This window comes from Nerophis lumbriciformis, linkage group LG11 (genome assembly GCF_033978685.3).
Source record: "Nerophis lumbriciformis linkage group LG11, RoL_Nlum_v2.1, whole genome shotgun sequence".
Classification (NCBI taxonomy): Eukaryota; Metazoa; Chordata; class Actinopteri; order Syngnathiformes; family Syngnathidae; genus Nerophis; species Nerophis lumbriciformis.
The window spans coordinates 26,375,773-26,400,686 of NC_084558.2; the positions used below are offsets into that span (position 1 = coordinate 26,375,773).

Below are 24,914 nucleotides of genomic sequence, written 5' to 3' on the forward strand. Positions count from 1 at the left end.
GATAGAGTATATGAAACTAATTTCTTGGGAATAATAATTGATCATAAATTATGTTGGAAACCGCAGATTGAATATATAAAGGGAAAAATATCCAAATCCATTGCTATTCTTTATAAAGTAAGACACATGCTGAATAAGAAATGTCTACATATGTTATATTATTCTTTTATTTTTCCATATCTAACATATTGTGTTGAAGTTTGGGGAAATGTTTATAAAGCAATAATAGACCCAATAGTTAAACTTCAAAAAAGGGTAATTAGAATAATACACAAAGTGTGCTACTATGAACATACCAATCCATTATCCATAAGTTCTAATGTGTTAAAATGTTCAGATATTGTGTTTTTAAAAACAATGGAAATTATGTTTCGAGTAAAGAACAACAGCCTTCCAGCTTGTATTCTTAGGTTATTTAAATTAAGAGGAGAAAACTATAATTTACGGGGATATTTATTTTTGAAATATGTAAAGTAAGAACGAATATAAAATCCAAATGTATTTCAGTTTTAGGAGTTAAATGGTGGAACAAGCTCAGTGATGAGTTGAAGACATGTAGTTATTTGTTAAGGTTTAAGAAAGCCTTGAAAGGTGAAATAATGGGAAATTATAATATATAGCAATGATTACTTTCATCCCATTGATTTTTTAGAACGTTGATGTTCCAGGCAATCTAATGTTCAGTGAATGTATAGGATAGGCAAATATTAGCCTTGGCTTCAGCCTATTCCTTTTTCGGTCATTCTTTTTCTTTTTGTGTGTGTATGTGTATGATTGTTAATATATATAATTAGTGCTGTTAAATTAATCACACACAATGGTTGATTATATGACCGAAATAAACTAATTTCCTTTCATCTGAACCAATGTTGTAATGGCAAAAAGGAGGAAACTGCTTAATCAGCATTAGTAGTGCTGATGAGTTGTACAGACAGTATAACACACATTACTTTCACACCAACAGCTGAGCAGAAACAAGGCTGCTTATGATGCCTCAAATGCAGCTACTGCATCTAGTAGAGAAAAACTACAGCAGGACGTTGTCTACAACACAGCTGTTACTGCCAATGATTTCTACACAGCCCTAATTAGAGGCCCAAGCCATTATTTGTTTTTGGAGATCAAGTACCCGGCAACTATAGGAGACTCTGTGCGGCGTTGATTGCAGTAATTACAGTATGATCACAAGAAAAACATGGCACAACATTGTTTTGATTAGCATTCAACATCAAAACTCAAGAACCCAAAACTTGACGCATCTAAGGTCTAATGTGGCGAGGAGGGAAGAGAATCCATAAGTGGAACAGCTCCACCCAAAAGCTTCACACAGATGCCAGCAGGCCGACCCAAGAGATACGAATACAAGCGCTGCATCCCACAAACCCACCAAGTTCACCGGCAGGGTAGCGTTCAACTTTGACAAAAAAAACACCAAGAATGCATTTTAAATAATAATAAGTATTTTAGATGATCATCTCTGGCTTGGTAAACAAAAGGACAGAGTGTGAGTCACCACCTGAGGAAATAGGTCTGGAGTCGCATTGTCAACACGAGTCAGGAGACCGGTTGACGGGGTTCGCGCCGAGGTCCCGTTGATTTAACAGGATTAATCGCGTGTGCGGCGTGCTTCTAAGAGGCTGAGGCAAAGAGATTTAGGTCATCAAGAGAGGAGAAGGAGTCCTCCTGGTGTTTGCTGGAAAGCAGTCCTCTCGCCATGGGACGCTGTTGCATCAGCCGCCGTGGCGTGTGTTACATCTAACGAGACAACAATCGATGCAGTGGATTTTTATTGTTCAAACGCTGCATGAAGGCTTGAAAAGAACGATTGTCCCAACTCTTTAGAGAGGAACTCACAGGGAGTGTTCAAGATGTCCTCGGTTGACTTGCTTAATGCAGCAAGACGAGCTGAGACGGGATGAGTTTGAAAACTGTTTCATACGTTTTAACCCTTGTGTGGTGTTCGGGTCTGTGGGACCCATTTTCGATTATTATTAAAAGAAGAATTATACAATTAATTAATTTTTCAAACTGAGACTCTTTGGCTCATTTTCTGTGAATAACATATATCAGAATACATATTTAATGAACACACACCATACACCCCCCCTACACATTTCTATTACATATAAGATGGCTAATACAAGTGTGGAAATTGATATTCTGTGTACCCCCCCCTGTGAGGCTTTGAATGCCTCACAATCAAACACTTTTATGTTAAAATACTGAACAGATGTTTATTGGGATAAGGTCAACATCTGTTCAGTATTTTAACATAAAAGTGTTTGATTGTGAGGCATTCAAAGCCACAAAATGCAACGGGTCCATCAGACCCACAAACGCTGGCTGAGTAACAACAATATGAACATTACACAAGGGTTAAGTACAGTTTTGTCAAGACTAATCGGCCATTTAATGAACTTTTACACATTTTAAAGAAGCATTTGTGTGTATTTTATCCACTTCTTACACTGTAACTCTGCACTTGTTCAATGTAATAGATGTCGTATTGTTACGAAACTGTGGCATGTTGATGCCGGGGGTCGTCTTTCCAAAATGCGAAGGAACGTAAGGAAGCAGCTTGCAGGTAAGAATAATGATTTATTCTTCATGAACAAATAAACAAAACAAGCGTGCTTATAGCATGGGAAAGCTAACGGAGTAGGTAGCAAGAAAAGCTAAGCACATGAACCGGGCGAAGCTTAGCTCAGGAATAGAAACTTGTTGCATATAGCAAGCAAAAAACACCAAGCCGAGTGAAGCCAGAGGATGGACTAAATAGCTCTCTGATTAATGACCAGGAACAGGTGAGCATCCTGAACACTAATCAGAGGTAGGTGAAAAATAATCAGCACCCGTGATAACCAAGAAACACAAAACAGGGGTGCTGAAACCGAACTTAAACAACAAATGAATCAAAAACGTAAATAAACTATGATCCGGGCAATTGATCATCACACGTATATTACATACTACAACATTAAAGGGGCAGATTGCAACTTTCTCAAAGTTACATTTTTCAAACAAAAAACATAACACCACCTGCTAGCGGTTAAGTGGTTAAACAGAACATGTATTTTTTTAAATTGTCAATATTTTTCTCAAATATAATCAATTTAAAATTGTGCGTCGGTCCAAGGAAGTGTCTTAATCTTCCACAATTTGCAGTATTGTTGGTAAATGGAATATAAATTCAAAGATAGCTAATGTTCGCTATTCAAATCGCTATCATTAGCTAACAACACAAAAGCTTACGTGCATGTACGCACGTTATTATGTGCTGAAAGCCGTAAGAGGGCAGCATATACTACTTAAAACTCAATGGAAAGTCCCCAACCTCCAGGGATCCACGCACATTTTTCAAACAGCCCCCTAAATAATTGGGAAAGAAGGAGATTAACGTTAGCAACACTTGCCAAGCTATGTTAGCTACATGCCAAAATTACACCATCATGCTTGTTTAGCCTGTTTGCAGACTAATAATGTTAGGACATCATTTAAAGGGGAACTGCACCTTTTTTGAAATGTTGCCTATCAGTCACAATCAATATGACTGACAAGAAGGCAGATGTATGTTTATAATGCATTCTAACTCGTAAATGAAAGTACATGGAGTTAATATAAGGTCCACTATTTTGCCCATAAAACCCACTAAATAACCATCCAAAAAATGCCAACAATACTCTATTCACACTTTGTGACCTGAATATTAACCAAGTATTAGTGATATTGTTATTATAAGCGCTAACGTGGACAAACTATTTATTGCGGCACAGCTTGTTGCTGCTATGATGACATATTCGACTGTTGAGCTGCTTTCTCGCCTCTGAGCTTGTGGAAGTTTATCCTAGGTCATAATAATAATAACGTCTCTCCCCGTGATAGTAGAAGGATGAGGATGTAATCCGACAAATAGGTCATCTTTGATAGCCAATTTAGAGTCAGGAATTGCGAGAAAAATACGAAAAGACGCTTAGATGCACCCACATTGTTTCTTTGCCGGAAATATGAGAGAGATGAAATGAGTTTATTTCGGTCATATAATCAACCATTTTGTGTGATTAATTCAACAGCACAGATTATACATATTAACAATCATACACATGTACACACAAAAAGAAAAATAATGACCAAAAAGGAATAGGCTGAAGCCAAGGCTTATATTTGCCTATTCTATACATTCACTGAAAATTAGATTGCCTGGAACATCAACGTTGAGAAAAAAATCAATGGGATGAAAGTAATCGTTGCTATATTTGTCAATTTTCCATTATTTCAACTTTCAAGGCTTTCTTAAACCTTAACAAAGAACTACATGTCGTCCACTCATCACTGAACTTGTTCCACCATTTAACTCCTAAAACTGAAATACATTTGTATTTTATATTTGTCCTTACTTTACATATTTCAAAAATCAATATCCCCGGTAAATTATAGTTTTCTCCTCTTAATTTAAATAATCTAAGAATACAAGATGGATTATGAGTAATTGTTCATCTAAAACTGGAATATAACAAGATTCTATCAGTCGGCATCCTAACGACAGCAGATATTGCACAGTAAGTGATGATTTATTATGTTTGTTGGCACTCACGAAGTCTGCAGTGAGTAGCAATCAGTGATGTGGAAGGAAAAAGCAAACGCCGTGATGCGTTTTTGAAATGAATGTGCCGCCGTATGCTTCAAATGAGCAAAATACGTACAGTACAGGCCAAAAGTTTAGACACACCTTCTCCTCTTTTCATGACTATTTACATTGTAGATTGTCACCGAAGGCATCAAAACTATGAACAAACACATGTGGAGTTATGTACTTAACAAAAAAAGGTGAAATAACTGAAAATATGTTTTATATTCTAATTTCTTTTTGAGATCATTATTCATGCGTTCGTTACGTCTCGTCTCGACTACTGTAACGTATTATTTTCGGGTCTCCCTATGTCTAGCATTAAAAGATTACAATTGGTACAAAATGCGGCTGCTAGACTTTTGACAAGAACAAGAAAGTTTGATCATATTACGCCTATACTGGCTCACCTGCACTGGCTTCCTGTGCACTTAAGATGTGATTTTAAGGTTTTACTACTTACGTATAAAATACTACACGGTCTAGCTCCGTCCTATCTTGTCGATTGTATTGTACCATATGTCCCGGCAAGAAATCTGCGTTCAAAGAACTCCGGCTTACTAGTGATTCCCAGAGCCCAAAAAAGTCTGCGGGCTATAGAGCGTTTTCTATTCGGGCTCCAGTACTATGGAATGCCCTCCCGGTAACAATTAGAGATGCTACCTCAGTAGATGCATTTAAGTCCCATCTTAAAACTCATTTGTATACTCTAGCCTTTAAATAGACCCCCCTTTTAGACCAGTTGATCTGCCGTTTCTTTTCATTTCTCCTCTGCTCCCCTCTTCCTTGTGGAGGGGGGGGTGTACAGGTCCGGTGGCCATGGATGAAGTGCTGGCTGTCCAGAGTCGGGACCCGGGGTAGACCGCTCGCCTGTGCATCGGCTGGGAACATCTCTGCGCTGCTGACCCGTCTGCGCTCGGGATGGTGTCCTGCTGGCCCCACTATGGACTGGACTCTTACTATTATGTTGGATCCACTATGGACTGTACTCTCACAATATTATGTCAGACCCACTCGACATCCATTGCATTCGGTCTCCCCTAGAGGGGGGGGGGTTACCAACATATGCGGTCCTATCCAAGGTTTCTCATAGTCATTCACATCGACGTCACACTGGGGTGAGTTTTTCCCTGCCCTTATGTGGGCTTTGTACCGAGGATGTCGTTGTGGCTTGTGCAGCCCTTTGAGACACTTGTGATTTAGGGCTATATGAATAAACATTGATTGATTGATTGATGGTTCTTCAAAATAGCCACCCTTTGCTCTGATGACTGCATTGCACACTCTTGGCATTCTCTCGATGAGCTCGAAGCACACCAGTAAAGTGAAAACCCTTTAGGTGACTACCTCTTGAAGCTCATCGAGAGAATGCCAAGAGTGTGCGGAAAAGTAATCAGAGCAAAGGGTGGCTATTTTGAAGGAACTGGAATATAAAACATGTTTTCAGTTATTTCACCTTTTTTTGTTAAGTACATAACTCCACATGTGCTCATTCGTAGTTTTGATGCCTTCAGTGACAATCTACAATGTAAATACTGTATTTTTCGGACTATAAGTCGTAGTTTTTTTCATAGTTTGGCCGGGCTCCAGTGCGACTTACATATGTTTTGTTCCTTTTTTATTGTGCATTTTTGGCAGGTGCGACTTATACTCCGAAAAATACGGTAGTCATGAAAATAAAGAAAATGCATTGAATGAGAAGGTGTGTCCAAACTTTTGGCCTGTACTGTATATTTTACAACTTATTACATCTTACTATGAACGTCATATTTAACTTCTTCTGTTGGTTGCTAACTTTTAACAAGTCTTTATAAAAAATCTAAAGGAGAGATTTGAAGTGGAAGTTTCAGATAACTTTAGAGACATGTTTCCTCTCGCTTTTGATTTATTTACAATTGGCATAACAAACACTTGTGTCTTGTGAGAGCTAATCAACACACAACAAGTGCCCTGTTTCTGACTCAGTGCTTTATTTATTTATCACCACTCAGTGTTGTTTTTTCAAATAAGTTTTCCTAATTGCATAAAGGGCACCTTGTGTGATTGCTGCGTGCTCCGCAGACCGCGTCCAACTTGGCGTGCTGACAGTCAGCGCGGCAAGCAGCCACTGGCAAAATGTTTGTTTATTAGGCCCGCGAATGGCGACATTTTAACCAACTTCGTTGACAAACACCGATTCAAGGACGCACTGTGTGGAAGTTGTTGCTTGCTCTGCCAAAAAAGTTGTGTTATTTTAGCCATGCATGTATTCATGGGGAGAAGTTGCATGTGTGTGTCTCCCATGGGAGTGACAGGCAGACAGCTTCCTGTTCAGGTTTCATGCTAATTCAAGATGACATCATTTGCATAAAGTTCAAAATCCAACCCGCTCTTCCCCTGGAATGTCTTCACAGCGTCTTAGTGTAGCGCTGCAGCTAGCTGACGTCTTCTTGCTGGAATTGACTGACATCCTGTCACTTCTGGGTGCTGTTGAGATTTATTTTGTGCCATGCCTGGACGGAACACCAGGGGGAAAACAGCTGGGAGTGGCTGCCCGTCAGAAAGGCACACCGATCTCTACTTATGTCTCAGCAATTCATCCGAACATTTCAACTTGCCAATATGTACACACTGCAAGAAAGAACTGACAAAATATAAGATAAAAAGACTAGATTTTAAGAAAACTATCTGGAAAAACGAGTCAAATTATCTGTCCATGCAGCTAGTTGATTTTACTTAAAACATACTAAACTAAGATTTCTAGAAATTAGCAGGACTTTTAAGATTATATATTTTTATTATTTACAGTAATTCTAAAAACAAGCAATATTTAACTTGCAATTTTTAAATAAAGCATCTGTGGGATGTTGCAGAACCTTTCAACAATTGGTATATTAGGTATAGTTATTTTCTCAAATTTAACATTTTTAAACTACATTTTTCCATGCCAAAATTACGATTATGTGACTAAAAATGTACTCTTAAAACTAGGGACATTTCTAGAAATAACATTGAAAATGTTAGCAAGTGGCAAATAATTTGCAATGCACAGCATTATTAGGGCATCAAAGAGCAGATCTTGACATGTAAAAAGACAATTGTGGCGCTTAATAAGACAAGTTTGCATACATGTTATTCTTAAAATCATCATCAGAAAAATAGTCAATGATTTATGGAAAAGTCATATATGTTTTGCTTGATGGTGGCCATACCAAAATGTGTAGTCTCACCCAAAACTAATGCAAAGTATCCAAAAAGTGTTTTTTACATTTGAACAGAAGTGTAGATAGAACATGTTAAAAAAGAAAGTAAGAAGATATTAACAGTAAATGAGCAAGTAGATTAATAATCTATCATCCATCATCCATCCATCCATCCATCTTTTTTTCCGCCTATCCGAGGTCAGGTCGCGGGGGCAGCAGCCTAAGCAGGGAAGCCCAGACTTCCCTTTCCCCAGCCACTTCGTCCAGCTCTTCCCGGGGGATCCCGAGGCGTTCCCAGGCCAGCCGGGAGACATAGTCTTCCCAACGTGTCCTGGGTCTTCCCGTGGCCTCCTACCGGTCGGACGTGCCCTAAACACCTCCCTCGGGAGGCGTTTGGGTGGCATCCTGACAAGATGCCCGAACCACCTCAACTGGCTCCTCTCGATGTGGAGGAGCAGCGGCATTACTTTGAGCTCCCCCCAGATGACAGAGCTTCTCACCCTATCTCTAAGGGAGAGCCCCGCCACCCGGCGGAGGAAACTCATTTCGGCCGCTTGTACCCGTGATCTTGTCCTTTCAGTCATAACCCAAAGCTCATGACCATAGGTGAGGATGGGAACGTAGATCGACCGATAAATTGAGAGCTTTGCCTTCCGGCTCAGCTCCTTCTTCACCACAACGGATCCATACAGCGTCCGCATTACTGAAGACGCCGCACCGATCCGCGTGTCGATCTCACGATCCACTCTTCTTCCCTCACTCGTGAACAAGACTCCGAGGTACTTGAACTCCTTCACTTGGGGCAGGGTCTCCTCCGCAACCCGGAGTTGGCACTCCACCCTTTTCTGGACGAGAACCATGGACTTGGACTTAAAGGTGCTGATTCTCATCCCAGTCGCTTCACACTCAGCTGCGAACCGATCCAGCGAGAGCTGAAGATCCTGGCCAGATGAAGCCATCAGGACCACATCATCTGCAAAAAGCAGAGACCTAATCCCGCAGCCACCAAACCGGATCCCCTCAACGCCCTGACTGCGCCTAGAAATTATGTCCATAAAAGTTATGAACAGAATCGGTGACAAAGGGCAGCCTTGGCAGAGTCCAACCCTCACTGGAAACGTGTCGGACTTACGGCCGGCAATGCGGACCAAGCTCTGACACTGATCATACTAATAATCCATCCATTCATTTCCTACTGCTTGTTCCTCATAATTTTGACTAAATAATACAAAGGGAAATGTTACTGCATGTCAGCAGCCAAATTAGGAGCCTTTGTAACCTGTATGTTTGCTTACTACTAAAAGAGAAGCTGTCTAGTATGTTCACTGTTATTTAATGCCAAAATAGATTGTTGATTGCAATAAGAAGTGTATGTTTAATGTATGATAAGATTTTCTGTTAAAATACAGCCAATAATGATAATTTCGGTGGTCCCCTTTGTTTTGAATGGTATCGAAAAGTATAAAAATACAGAACATTTTGGTACCAGTAGCAAAATATTGGGATCGGGGTAAAACTAGTGTGTAAAAAATTTAATGGTGAGTTATCTAAGCACCCTGAAGTTACAGTATGTGTTTTTGTTTGTTTCAAGGGAATCCGACTCACAGGGTTTCATAACAGCACCACCATGGGATGTATTTGTCAGAAAAATACAGCATTGGGCATGTTGGAGAAATAGTTTCTACCTTAAAGGCCTACTGAAACCCACTACTACCGACCACGCAGTCTGATAGTTTATATATCAATGATGAAATCTTAACATTGCAACACATGCCAATACAGCCGGGTTTGCTTACTAAAGTGCAATTTTAAATTTTGCGCGAAATATTCTGCTGAAAACGTCTCGGTATGATGACGTCAGCGCGTGACGTCACAGATTTCAGAGGACATTTTGGGACAGCATGGTGGCCAGCTATTGAGTAGTCTGTTTTCATCGCGAAATTCCACAATATTCTGGACATCTGTGTTGGTGAATCTTTTGCAATTTGTTCATTGAACAATGGAGACAGCAAAGAAGAAGGTGGGAAGCGGTGTATTGCGGCCGGCATGCAGCAACACAAACACAGCCGGTGTTTCATTGTTTACATTCCCGGAAGATGACAGTCAAGCTTTACCATTGGCCTGTGGAGAACTGGGACAACAGAGACTCTTACCAGGAGGACTTTGAGTTGGATGCGCAGACGCGGTACCTTGAGTACGCATGCAGCTGCGGCTTCCAAACATTTGATCGCTTGCCCGTACGTGCGTGCCGCTGTGTGCATGTCACGTACATAACTTTGGGGACTTTGGGGAAATATATGTGCTGTATGAACTTTGGGGAGGTGAACGGTACTTTGGGCTGTGGGATTGAGTGTGTTGTGCAGGTGTTTGAGTTGTATTGGCGGGTTATATGGACGGGAGGGGGGAGGTGTTTGTTATGCTGGATTAATTTGTGGCATATTCAATATAAGCCTGGTTGTGTTGTGGCTAATAGAGTATATATATGTCTTGTGTTTATTTACTGTTTTAGTCATTCCCAGCTGAATATCAGGTCCCACCCGCCTCTCACAGCATCTTCCCTATCTGAATCGCTCCCACTGCCCTCTAGTTCTTCACTCTCACTTTCCTCATCCACGAATCTTTCATCCTCGCTCAAATTAATGGGGAAATCGTCGCTTTCTTGGTCCGAATCGCTCTCGCTGCTGGTGGCCATGATTGTAAACAATGTGCAGATGTGAGGAGCTCCACAACCTGTGACGTCACGCTACTCGTCTGCTACTTCCGGTACAGGCAAGGCTTTTTTATCAGCGACCAAAAGTTGCGAACTTTATTGTCGATGTTCTCTACTAAATCCTTTCAGCAAAAATATGGCAATATCGCGAAATGATCAAGTATGACACATAGAATGGACCTGCTATCCCCGTTTAAATAAGAAAATCGCATTTCAGTGGGCCTTTAATAAAATGGATTGTGTAATAAGTCATTCTTTGTGTAAGGAAAACACAATGAGTCCACCCTGTGTTTGTATCTTTGCACACACACACCCGCCCTAGTTTCGATGATGAGAAGAGGTGCCAGGTACGAGATGGAGTGAACGCAGACATGTGTGTTTCAAAAATACACAAACTAAATATTAAATTGTAGTTTTGTTGTACTGAAGTCCAAGCAACTCCACTTGGGAGGGATAGCAAACTGGGCAAATAAATACATGTGAACAGTGGGGCCATCTTGAGAGAACACGTCAGACTTTGGAGAGCTCGACCGTCTCTCCAGCGCTGGTATTGCTAAAGTTTGCAGGTCAATTCAAATCTCCTAACTGTATTCAGATAGCCGTTAGAATAAAATAACCTGGGAGGACTGCACCTTTAATACAATATTTATTTAGTTCAGGCCTATTTAGTTATGTTTACAACTATGACTCACTGACAGGTATTGTATTCATCCAAGAAATTAATAATTTTATTGCGGTGGTAAAAATACATTTTAGCCAAAGAATAAAGAATTTAGTCTTCATTTGTATCTGAAAGATAAAGTTACAAAATTGAAAAATCAATTGAACTGATCTGATATGTTGTTTTTATTACAGTTTTAGTGATCATATAGCAATGACTTGGAATCAAGTTTTTTCGGGGGAAAAAATGCTTTGATGTAGTTTAGCTATTTTTGTCACTTTATTTTAGCTTAACTACATATCTCTGGTGGGTAGCTTCAGTGTAGTAAAGCTACATTTAATGTAAATTAACATGTGTTTTAGCTTTCCCAAACAATGGCAGCAGAGTAGGGATGGTGCATGGTTTAACAATTTTCAACTGTTTTATTTGTTGCTGTTTAGTAGTAGAAGAGTTAGTTTATCCAAATACATAGTCATGCTGTGTTTTTGACATTTGAACACAGAGTATGAGTTAGCGTACCTGGTCCTGAAGTTGGCCGGGTGCGGATGCCCGTCGTACAAGGACAAAAAGTCGTATTCCTCCTCGATGGCAAAGGACAAGAATATGAGCTGGATGCGACTCCCTTCCTCCCCGACGATGACCCAGGTGCAGTTTGCCCCGTTGGGGTAGCCGTATGGGAACCCTGGCGACTCCACGCTGCCGTTTCGGCCCTTCAGCGTGCCGCCACATGTGTAGATGAAACCTGCACAAACAGAAATACAAGTTTAAAATGTAAAATATTGACAAGTTTAATTATAATTGTGGCACGAAAGTCAACATGATAGCAGTTCATCCATCGTTAAAATGGAACAATTGCAAAGTGGAGATACATAATTTTTATTAGACAAAATAAGTTATCTTCTTTTTTTTTGAAGGAATAAAAAATACGAGTTTTAAATAATTTGAAATCAATTCATAGAATCCCAAAATATGGCGATTGATATGAAGATGTTTATCACTTGGTGGAGTTCAGCAAAATAATAAAAACATGTGGAATAATAAAAAAGAACAACCAACAACATGTTTTACACTCAGTGAAAGAAAAGTATTTATTATTTAATGAGGAAAAATACAAACATTTAGATTTTTTGTAGTAATAAATATAATGTATATAGTGTAATAAATACATACAAAAACCAACCAACATGTTTTTCACTAGATAAAAGAAACTCATGCATGTGTTACCACTCTTTTTGCTCTTTAAAAAATACAAAAAAGGCCTCCAGTATCTAATATACTGCACATAAATAAAACAAATAAAGTATTGAGATCCATGATTTTCTTTGTTATATGACCCCGAAAGGGACAAACGGTAGAAAATGGATGGATGGATGGATAGGAAAATAATTCCAAAAATTAAAAACATTTTTTTTTTGTCTTTTTACAGAAAAAATAAATTAAAAAGTGCATTAAAAAGTGTAGGAAAAAGTAGCACATATTTTCAAATTTGTGTTAGAAACTAAACAGTAAAGTTTGTCTTTCGGATAAATGTATGTCATGTAAATTGTTTCAGAAAGTTTTTTCAATCTGTAAAAGGCTGCATTTCTAATCAGTCAAATTCATAGCAAACCCCGGCTGCATGCCAGTTTTATACTTTAAAATATTACTGCACAATGGGTATGGATTGGCTCTGACAAGGCCGTATTGTTCTTCTATAAAAGGTGTTGCTAATACTTCATCTTATGGCGATACGTCAATAACGAGGTAGAAACAACATCATAGATAGTGACGGTACAGTATCTTCATCAGGCCGTATTGCAGCCTTGTTTAACGCTACGGTTGAACGGACTCGCTGACAAGTCCATCAGGGCTTCATCTGAACTTAATAGATTAGAGGAAGTCTCGCTCTAAGATGAAGTGGACTCATTAAATTGGATCGGCGGGAGTGGGGGGGAAAACGGGGGCCAGACAGAAGGGAGAGGGACTGCAGAGCAAACAGAGAGAAAAGGACCGTTTTTTTGTTTTTTTTTGCTGGAAAAAAGAAAAGATGATTTAAAAGTCATCACTCAGGGAGGAAGAGAGATAGGAGAATTGTGGTGGGACTGAGGCGAGATGCTGAAATATAGAAAGGAGAGAGTGAATGAAGAGGAGACGGGGGTAAAAGAGATTTCTAATTATGCTGACTGCTAGACCGAAACTGACACTTCTCAACACACTCACACACCCAAACAAAAGAGGCAAACATTTATACAAATACACAAACTGTGTAGGATGTAATCACCTTGACTGATCCAAAGTTTCTTTAATCACGTCATTTGTTACATTTTAACACCTTAACCTCAAATGAACCCACTCTCACTAACACACAGCCCAATGTTGTTTAATGCATCATTTAGTCTTGGCAGTATGAACTGAGATAAGCAAAGACATTTTGAAGGATGGACTGGTACAAACTGGCACTGCTACTGCATCGCTGGAAAAAACAAACAACACAGCTTTACTGCTTGTTTATGGTTGATTATTTCTTGTAGTTAGCTGTTCAAACACTGGGTTGTGTATGGGAGGTAGCACCCCCACCTACTTGACAGTTCACATATACAAGAAGGAAAAGACCAGGCCTTTGGTTGTTTATTTTATTGTTTAATTTGACGTTTTTTATTTTTTTGCCGGTTTGGATAATGTTTGGCGGTACAAAGGACGCACTATTTGAGTCGTATAGCGATCAGATCCCAATAATTATACATTTTAATGATACTGTACATCATGGCTGTCAAACTCTGCCAACCCTCCCGGGAGAGTACCAGATTTCAGCACCCCTCCTGAAAATCGTCACATCCGCGTTTCATCCAGTCCAACGTGTGCTGGCCCAGTCATATAATATTTGCAGCTTCTGCACGAACACTAAAGTGAATGCAAACGCATACTTGATCAACAGCGATACAATTTACACAAGGGTTTGCCGTATAAACAACTTTAAGTTTTGTTAGAAATATACGCCACACTGTGAACCCACACCAAACAAGAATGACAAACACATTTCGGGAGAACATCCGCACCGTAACACAACATAAACACAACAGAACAAATACCCAGAACCCTTTGCAGCACTAACTCTTCCGGGAGCGACAAGGTAGGGGAGGGGGGGGGGGGGGGGGGGGGTGTATATTGTAGTGGTGCGGATGCTCTCCCGAAATGTGTTTGTCATTCTTGTTTGGTGTGGATTCAGTGTGGCGTATATTTCTAACATTGTTAAAGTTGTTTATACGGGCACCCTCAGTGTGACCTGTATCGCTGTTGAACAAGTATGCATGCATTCCCGTGTGTGTTCATACAGAAGCCGCACATATCTTGTGGTTGGGCCGGCACGTTGCTAGGATGGATGAAAAGCAGACGTGACGATAGCTCGTAGCGGACGAAAAAGGCAGTGTCTTTAAGGCACGCCCCCAGGGCTGTGGACTACGAGATATAATGACTGATGAACACCTTCGTTGGATAATGAAGGTTGCCTCAGCTCAAAGCCTGAGCCCCGACATTAATGAACTAGCATCCAAGAAAAGATGCTAGGTATCTGGCTTGGGCACATCAGAATAGTGTGTTGCAAACTGAGCAGTTTAAAGTCCTGAATGGTTGGTTTATTCATTGTTATTTTATTTTCAAATTTATTAGCCTGTGGAAAAACTTAATGTTGATATTTACCTCAGAAGGCTGCAAATAGAAAAGAGGCATTCCATTTTTATTTAAATTGTATTTGATATGCCATTGATATTTTTTAATTATTATTATTTGAAACTCGATTTTAAATGTCACTATAAAGTTATATAAGCCTTGCTTGTTCAATATTCAATGCAAAACTTGTTTGGGTCCCTATTAAAAGGTTAATTTGTTCAACCTTGGCCCACGGCTTTGTTCAGTTTTAAATTTTGGCCCACTCTGTATTTGAGTTTGACACCACTGATGTACATTATTGTTCAAAAGTAAAAGAACAATGTCAAAGTCACATTACATCAAGTAGCTGATGTGGTCAAAACCTAAAAACTTGTAAAAAGATTTGATAAAGTGTTACTTCACATTGGATATAAACAAAGTTTGAATATTTTTACATTTTCAAAGTTTGCTTTTGCTTGATAAAGTGCAACATCAATCTTTTTCCGGGGGTTTGGACAAGATTTATTACCGGCCAAACAAAAACTATGTAAGTCCATATTTTGTAAGGTTTGTTTGGCCGAAATCTGGAGATTTATGCCATGCCACGATGTCTGGCGGGATTGCTCACAGCGCTCCTGTTGCTTTGGCATGCACTCGACAGCTTTCAAGTACATCACGTTAACATGGCATTTCAGGAATGTGAGCACCCTTTGAGAAAAAAAGAGGCAAATTGAGAAAAAAAAAAGAGAAACATTTCTATCAGCACAAAACCTTGAAAGAACATTTTTTAAAATCAAGACTACATTTCCTGCAATTGGGTACATTTCTACACTACACTTTACAAAACCCCAAAAAAGTGACGTTGTCACGTTGTATAAATCGTAAATAAAAACAGAATACAATGATTTGGAAATCCTTTTCAACCTATATTCAATCGAATAGACCGCAATGACAAAATATTTAACGTTCAAACTAAATATAAATGGAATACAATGATTTGCAAATCCTTTTCAACCCATATTCAATTGAATGCACTACAAAGACAAGATATTTGATGTTCAAACTCATAAACTTTATTTTTTTTTGCAAATAATAATTAACTTAGAATTTCATGACTGCAACACATGCCAAAGTAGTTGGGAAAGAGCATGTTCACTACTGTGTTACATGGCCTTTCCTTTTAACAACACTCAGTAAACGTTTGGGAACTGAGGAGACTAATTTTTTGAAATTCTCAGGTGGAATTCTTTCCCATTCTTGCTTGATGTACAGCTTAAGTTGTTCAACAGTCCGGGGGTCTCCGTTGTGATATTTTAGGCTCCATAATGCGCCGCACATTTTCAATGGGAGACAGGTCTGGACTACAGGCAGGCCAGTCTAGTACCCGCACTCTGTTACTATGAATGAAAGAATACATTGTCATTGTCTTGCTGAAATAAGCAAAGGCGTCCATGGTAACGTTGCTTGGATGGCAACATATGTTGCTCCAAAACCTGTATGTACCTTTCAGCATTAATGGCGCCTTCACAGATGTGTAAGTTACCCATGTCTTGGGCACTAATACACCCCCATACCATCACAGATGCTGGCTTTTCAACTTTTGCGCCTATAACAATCCGGATGGTTCTTTTCCTCTTTGGTCCGGAGGACACGATGTCCACAGTTTCCAAAAACAATTTGAAATGTGGACTCGTCAGACCACAGAACACTTTTCCACTTTGTATCAGTCCATCTTAGATAAGCTCAGGCCCAGCGAAACCGACAGCGTTTCTGGGTGTTGTTGATAAACGGTTTTTGCCTTGCATAGGAGAGTTTTAACTTGCACTTACAGATGTAGCGACCAACTGTAGTTACTGACAGTGGGTTTCTGAAGTGTTCCTGAGCCCATGTGGTGATATCATTTACAGACTGATGTCGCTTGTTGATGCAGTACAGCCTGAGGGATCGAAAGTCATGGGCTTAGCTGCTTACATGCAGTGATTTCTCCAGATTCTCTGAACCCTTTGATGATATTATGGACCGTAGATGGTGAAATCCCTAAATTCCTTGCAATAGCTGGTTGAGAAAGGTTTTTCTTAAACTGTTCAACAATTTGCTCACGCATTTGTTGTCAAAGTGGTGGGCCCTCGCCCCATCCTTGTTTGTGAATGACTGAGCATTTCATGGAATTTACTTTTATACCCAATCATGGCACCCACCTGTTCCCAATTTGCCTGTTCACCTGTGGGATGTTCCAAATAAGTGTTTGATGAGCATTCCTCAACTTTATCAGTATTTATTGCCACCTTTCCCAACTTCTTTGTCACGTGTTGCTGACATCAAATTCTAAAGTTAATGATTATTTCCAAAAAAAAAATGTTTATCAGTTTGAACATCAAATATGTTGTCTTTGTAGCATATTCAACTGAATATGGGTTGCAAATCATTGTATTCCGTTTATATTTACATCTAACACAATTCCCCAACTCATATGGAAACGGGGTTTGTATGATTGGCAGCAAAGTAGAAAGTCGTCAACATTGTGGCTTGGAGAGCGAACTCGGGCAACAACAAGTAAGCTAGCTAGTTGATTAAGCTAACTAGCACGCTTGTTTTGGTGCTCGTGATCGTCTCCCCGTCCTGCAATTAGGTGTGGCGCTCGGCAAGACAAACAGTGAGTACCTGCAGCTGAGGAGAGTGTTCAACAATTTTTTTTTAGATTTCAATTATAAAACTCGGAAATTATATTTTGACACGAAAATGAATGTTTAAAAAATTCACATACTTGCATTTACTAACAGTTCTCAAATAAAAAATGATTGCACTTTTACGAGAACATTGTTCATGTTCTTGACAGCCCAAAGATCTGTTAGCAAACAATGAATAATACGACTTTAACTAAAGCTAGTAAAAATACAGTTTCGGATATTTTCAAAATTGTTAATCGTTATAAAATTCAAGGGACAAACATACAAAAAATTAGCCTTGAATACCCCTGACACTGGACAGCATCTCTTACATTTTTTGTTGATTGGGATTACCAAAGACGACTAACTTTTTCTACCATTTTTCGTAAAGTAGTCTTTGATTCTCACCCATTTATATCCTCATTTTGTCCGTTACCATTAATGGATAACAGGTAGGTGTCAACATATGCAAATTGGGGTCAGCTAGTACTAAGTGATGGAAAAAAATGATCATTTGCATAATTAAGAATCTGAAGTAAACTTTCGTTTTTTTGAGAAGACGAATAAGTGCTAATGAGTTACTTTTGGCAACCTTTTCCCCACATTGCTGGAATGTATTGTAACATGCTTGCAGTTTCCATGGTGGTAAAACAACCTTTTTGAAAGGATACTCTTCTTTTTATTTCAGGTGGCAGGCTGAAGACTTGCACAAAAAGACTAATTGGCCAAGTGTCAGAGATTTGTGGCGAGTATCAGGTAAGCTGGTGTGAATATATGCAATGGTGGTAATGAGATAACGGAAAAGAGCGCACACGCTCAGCAAGAACACCTCCCACCGGATGAAAGAAGCTTAAAGAGAATTGTGCATGCAGTGTTGTTTAATGAAGTCTATGCGGTTCCCTAAGCCGAATACCAGACAGGAAAAAACCACGAGGCATTCTGCCCACACTGACTTGTAGGAAACACATCATGTTTCCGACATTAAAATATCAAAGAGCAAGTGTAGGTTGTCACGACGATTCAAAGTGTCCCTAGCGCTCAGAAATTGAGTGTTGCCTTGAGATGGAAGCCGGAGAAAGTGAATCAGCAGGTGAGCTGGCAGTAACAATTATTTCTAGGAGTTTCCATTTCACTACTCTTTACTTTTACACTCAGTTTTATCTCAAACGATTTTTGTTCGAGTATTTACTGCCAAGCTTTCTTCCTGCTGACATCGTCATAAAACAGTCCTATTGGTTTGGTATTAGGACTTGCAGCTAAGAATACCACAGTCTTTGCAGACAGTACTTTGGATTTTGGGGACAATGACGTTCAAACCAAAAGAAACGTAGAACATTACTTCAAACGTCTATGAGGATTCTGTCTTTGTTTGGTACTCCAGATCTAAAATTCTTAAGACCTGAATGCAAAGACCACATTGGAATTCATGCACCCTTTGCCTCAGAGCATGTGTATGAATCAAAGGAATACAGAAACGTAATTGTGCATTCAAGAATTGTACATATCAATCAATCAATTCCTTTATTGTCATTGTCATAATAACACCTAAGTCATACATGAACAACGAGATTTTGTTTGAGCTTTGTCCAGCGGCATAGAAACTGCATTGATGTACAGGTTGACAATAGTTTACATTTTAGCATTGTCAGGAAGATCGCGAAATGAGGGACGTGGGGGTGGGAACAGTCAGATGTCTGATGGGTGTTACGTTGATGTTGCAGCAATGCAATGTCCAGAGCACAATTATTGAGGTGGTGAAGAGTGATGGTCCGGGGCAGCAAAGGGGCAGGCTGTTCATTTAGCAGTGTCACAGCCTGGGGATACAGACTGTGAGACATTCTGGTGGTCCTGGCGCGAATCGATCTATACCTCCTTCCAGAGGGTAGCAGGTTGAAGATGCCATGTGCTGGGTGTTATCTGTCCTTCAGGATGTTGTGTACTCGCTTTAGGCAGCGAGTTGTGTACATGGCACTCATCTCTGGGAGTATCGTCCTTGTAATTTTCCCTGCCGCTTTAACCACTCGCTAAAGGGCCTGTTGGTTCGCTTTAGTGCAGTTAGCAAACCACACTAAAAATCCGTAAGTGAGGACACTGCTGATGGCACAGTTGTAAAAGTTGACCATTGATTTCTGCGGAATGTTTGCGCATTTTAGTTTCCTCAAAAAAAAAAAAAGACGTTTTTGGGCCTTTCCGACTGTAGAAGCAGTGTTAATGTCCCAGCATAGATCTTCTGTTATGTTCACCCCTAAGAATTTGAAATGCTTGACCCTTTCTACGAGATTGTTATTAATTAAAAGTGGAGGGTGTTTGTTCTGCCCTTTCCTGCGGAAGTCGACAATTAGTTCTTTGGTTTTGTTAGTGTTAAGAACCAAGTTATTGTTAGCACACCATGAAGCCAGCTGTCATGTATGGTTGTTACATTAAATAACACTACAATTTTGTCATTTAACATGTCTCACATGACAAACTATCAAATGATCTGATGTCAGATTTATTAGGTTATGGTATCATGCAAAGATTTTGAAAATCAAGTGTCACAAATTATGCTGGGGCACTTTTGGTTTCTTTGCAAAAGAAAATGTCGAATAAATCATACATTTGATCAATTATTGTGTGAAACGTACATTAAATGACAAAATAAAAATATAGCATTGTTTAGGACAGAGGTGTCCATATACACATACCTGTAAATATATCAAAATTAAATAACGACACTACATTTTTTTACGGGCGATTAACGCACACACATCTTTTTTGACCCTTGGGCCGCGCCTTAGCAAGGGAGGGACTTGGTTACAGTTCACTTGCTACTGATGAGCCACAAGCAAGCAGAAATGGACAAAGGAAAGTCGTCTATCTTATGGAAATATCAGGTTCAAAGCCATGGCAAGTTTGTTCTCCCGACAAGAAAAGACAAATTTTCGCCGTGAGAAAAGGCGATAGCCCTGCAACAAACGCCTGCTGTGCACATTGTTCAGAGGTGGGTGGAAAACAGGCGATTTCGGGGATGATATGCTATTAGTAACCTTACAACCCATCAATGTTTCATGACAAAAAGCCAACCATGCCATATAGAAAACGCTCTAAAGTGTGGCTCGTCTTTTTCAAATGCGATCGGCAATATTTGTGACGCCAAAATCAAGGCAAGAGGCGAAATACTTCCAATCTGAGGAAGCACTTAGTTAAACACAATATTTTTCTCATGGCTGAAGAGTGCAAGCAAGTTAGATGTACGGCTGCAACTCCTGCATTTGGCACCTTTAGCGACTTGGCTGCAGCCAACAACACGGGGGAAGAAATGGCGTTAACATTTGGTGACGATAACAGCGACATCATCATCCTCTACGTCTGCTGCAGGTAAAAAGCCCACTGTATAAGAATATGTTAGCTTTGCATTTTAACTTGCAATAGTTATCATAATCAACTCGGTTCCTCGCACTGTACTTTGTCATGTTAATTTAAAGTTGTTGCTTCACTTTCATTTGTAGTTTAATACGAAAGGTCTTTATTTTTACTCCGTCCTCTTTTGTTAATTTGTTTTAACCTAATTGCCTCCATGAACCCACAGCACATATTTTCCAGATGGAAAAAGATATAAATACATGGAGCCGGGTTTTATTTTGTGCAATACTAAGAAAATAACACTGCATAGCTGTAGTTTAATGTTTTTATGTTGAAGAAAGTTGCATAACAATTGCAAACATTTTACTATACAAATAATTAGATTTGTTTTGCCTAAATGTTGTAATGTTTTGATATATTTAACGATCGATCGATAAAGAGAAATACATATGTTACATTTAAACATTTTACGATTTCATTCGTACACGTTTTTTTTTAACCACAGACAACTGGTACCGTTGAGTACCAGTATCGATTGACATCTACTGGGAACCGGTACCTTATTGATTCAAATGTGAACGGTACCCACCCTATTTGTCAGAGATGTTTTGTAATGTTATTCCGGGATTTTTCTGGGCGGCTGATGTATTGTGTAAATTATTTTATAACATACTTTGGTCGAGTCCTCAACTACAAAATGATTAGCAGGCTGAATATTACATTTTATTAATTCATTGAAAATATTAAAACATTACCATGCAGAAATATGAAGACCATTCACTTACATTACATTTACATTACATGTATTGTACAGAATATCAGAAGCAATTATTCAAGTAGAAATGTCACAGATTACAGCTGGGATAGGCTAATGTTTATAGCAAATAAAAACTAATTTCATGACGTATATATCTGCGGCTTGTATTCCAGTCCCGCTAATATATGGAAGAAAAAAAATTATTCTAAAATGTTGTGTGTTTGCGCTCTGTGGTATATAAAAAATACGATAATAATAATGGTGGATTTTTGGGATATATGTATGGTATTCTGGGGAGTTAAAAAGAACAATGGACACCAAACCAAACCGAAAAGAGTGTGACAAGATCCGAACCAATGGATTTTGTGAACCGTTCCACCCCTAATACCCACCATGCATCCCACCACCGCGCCTACAAGCGAACGTATCATCTTTGGCTCCTAGCGCCTGTGACTGAAACATTACGGTGAGGCGGGGAGAACACTTTAAGCCAATCACAATGCACAAATAGCCAGTGGCCATACAGTGAGCATCATTTGACTTCACACACATTGTAAGCCTGACGACTGCGAGGGGGGTGGGTTTGTGAAATCAATTACCAGGCCTGTCATTTCCACCCGTGATCAATAGGCTTATTTTGGGAAACACTGAAGCTGAGCTTTTCTTCACGTGAATGGGAACCGCCTGGAACGTCACAGTCGTCCACACACAAGAGTCCAAATCCATTCACGTCGTCTTCCTTCTATGTTTGTCCGTCTGGCTTTGATCTATCAGCCTCGTCTTCTCCGGGGACCTCCATGATAGCAGACTGGCTCCAAGGTCTATTTCGACTAATCTGGCTCTCTCTCATTTATGATTACAGAAGGGCTTTCCCCCGTGGAGCAAACTGACCAATCACATCACGGCAAACACATAAACCGGCCTATCGCTATTCAGATCAGCGCGGAAATGAAACTCCAGGGGCTTAATTTAAAGCTCACTGTGTCCCTGGGAGTTTTGGATCCACGTTTGGTTTTGGACGAAAGAGAGAACAAAAGCAGAGGAAGAGAATGAGTCAAGGGCCAAAAGAAGGAAGAGAGAAAAAAGGAGTGATGATCCCAAAGCAGGAACTAAGAGAAAACAAGCAAGAGTACGCCAACGTGTTTGAAAGGTCCCATCGGGGCTCATGTTGTCAGGAACGCTCGTCAACCAAGAATTACACCGCTCCGGTCAGCCCGTGGTCTAGACTATACCCTGGAGTGGTTTGGGCTGAATAAGGGAAATGCCTAGAGAGAGACAGAAGGAACACACAGGGCTGAAAATCAATTTCTGAGGCTGTCAATCACTACTGGGGACGCGAATGTGAATAAAGATGAGAAGAAAGCAATGAAGGGGAAAAAACAGTCGGGACAGACAACAGGACAGTGGGGAAAAGTGAAACTACGAGTCATTGCTGTATTTGGCAACACGTCGCCATCTTATTTTAAAGCAAACACGCAAGACTGGTTAGTTGTTTTTTTTAACCCTGGGACCCTGTCTCTGCCTGAGGTTGTACAACTTAATACAAAAATCTGTTGGGCAAAACCTTTGAAGAATGAAAATCCGAGAGGTCCATAGATATTTTGAGAGCTTAATTTAGTCAACAATCAACAAAGTACATTTTTGTTGTCACCGATTCTGTTCATAACTTTTATGGACAGAATTTCTAGGCGCAGTCAAGGCGTTGAGGGGATCCGGTTTGGTGGCTGCAGGATTAGGTCTCTGCTTTTTGCAGATGATGTGGTCCTGATGGCTTCATCTGGCCAGGATCTTCAGCTCTCGCTGGATCGGTTCGCAGCAGAGTGTGAAGCGACTGGGATGAGAATCAGCACCTCCAAGTCCGAGTCCATGGTTCTCGCCCGGAAAAGGGTGGAGTGCCATCTCCGGGTTGGGGAGGAGACCCTGCCCCAAGTGGAGGAGTTCAAGTACCTCGGAGTCTTGTTCACGAGTGAGGGAAGAGTGGATCGTGAGATCGACAGGCGGATCGGTGCGGCATCTTCAGTAATGCGGACGCTGTATCGATCCGTTGTGGTGAAGAAGGAGCTGAGCCGGAAGGCAAAGCTCTCAATTTACCGGTCGATCTACGTTCCCATCCTCACCTATGGTCATGAGCTTTGGGTTATGACCGAAAGGACAAGATCACGGGTACAAGCGGCCGAAATGAGTTTCCTCCACCGGGTGGCGGGCTCTCCCTTAGAGATAGGGTGAGAAGCTCTGTCATCCGGGGGGAGCTCAAAGTAAAGCCGCTGCTCCTCCACATCGAGAGGAGCCAGATGAGGTGGGTCGGGCATCTGGTCAGGATGCCACCCAATCGCCTCCCTCGGGAGGTGTTTAGGGCACGTCCGACCGGTAGGAGGCCACGGGGAAGACCCAGGACACGTTGGGAAGACTATGTCTCCCGGCTGGCCTGGGAACGCCTCGGGATTCGCCGGGAAGAGCTGGACGAAGTGGCTAGGGAGAGGGAAGTCTGGGATTCCCTGCCTAGGCTGCTGCCCCCGCGACCCGACCTCGGATAAGCGGAAGAAGATGGATGGATGGATGGATGGATGGACGTTTTTTGTGATCATTTCAGTACTTTTTTTTTTTCAATTTTTTTTTCGTTAGCTCATTGTTTTTTTTCCGCAAATATCCAATCCACAAAGAGTAAAAATCATACTTACGAAAACAGAACCAGTTACTGTCTCCAATATTTCTACAGTTTAAAAATGTTAAGGTATTTAAGTTACAAAATATTAGTCTTACATGTTGTTGACAGTAAACAGCTCTTAAGTTAAGTTAAGGGGTGGTATAGCTCGGTTGGTAGAGTGGCTGTGCCAGCAACTTGAGGGTTGCAGGTTCGATCCCCGCTTCTGCCATCCTAGTCACTGCCGTTGTGTCCTTGGGCAAGACACTTTACCCATCTGCTCCCAGTGCCACCCACACTGGTTTAAAAATGTAACTTAGATATTGGGTTTCCCTACGTAAAGCGCTTTGAGTCACTAGAAAAAAGCGCTATATAAATATAATTCACTTCACTTCACTTAAGTTTGTTGTTTTCTGTAAACGAGTCGAATAATCTCAATAAATTTGCATTGCTTGTGTTTAAGAGGGGTTATATTATGATTCTACATTTAAAACACTTCCTTGAGGTCTACACAACATGTAATGGTGGTCCGTTGGTCAAAATATTGCGCATACACTATATTGCCAAAATTATTTGGCCACCTGCCTTGACTCACATATGAATTTGTGCCATCCCATTTCTAACCCAAAGGGTTCAATATGATGTCGGTCCACCTTTTTGCAGCCATCACAGCTTCAACTCTTCTGGGAAGGCTGTTCACAAGGTTG

General features: G+C 40.3%; 1 protein-coding gene and 1 long non-coding RNA gene across 7 annotated transcripts in view; one reads left to right on the top strand and one right to left on the bottom strand.

Annotated features, from left to right (window-relative positions):
- LOC140679145 (uncharacterized) overlaps positions 1-23,310 on the top strand; it is a 45,125-nt gene extending 21,815 nt beyond the window's left edge. The window contains exons 2-3 of the long non-coding RNA XR_012050713.1: positions 18,156-18,223; positions 22,429-23,310. This is a non-coding gene — a long non-coding RNA (uncharacterized lncRNA). The remainder of the gene's footprint in view (positions 1-18,155; positions 18,224-22,428) is intronic.
- csmd3b (CUB and Sushi multiple domains 3b) overlaps positions 1-24,914 on the bottom strand; it is an 877,422-nt gene that overhangs the window by 670,734 nt on the left and 181,774 nt on the right. For all 6 annotated transcript variants that reach the window (XM_061966990.2, XM_072914110.1, XM_061966991.2 and 3 more), the window contains exon 2: positions 11,697-11,919. In XM_061966990.2, the coding sequence (XP_061822974.1) occupies positions 11,697-11,919 (223 nt within the window). The remainder of the gene's footprint in view (positions 1-11,696; positions 11,920-24,914) is intronic.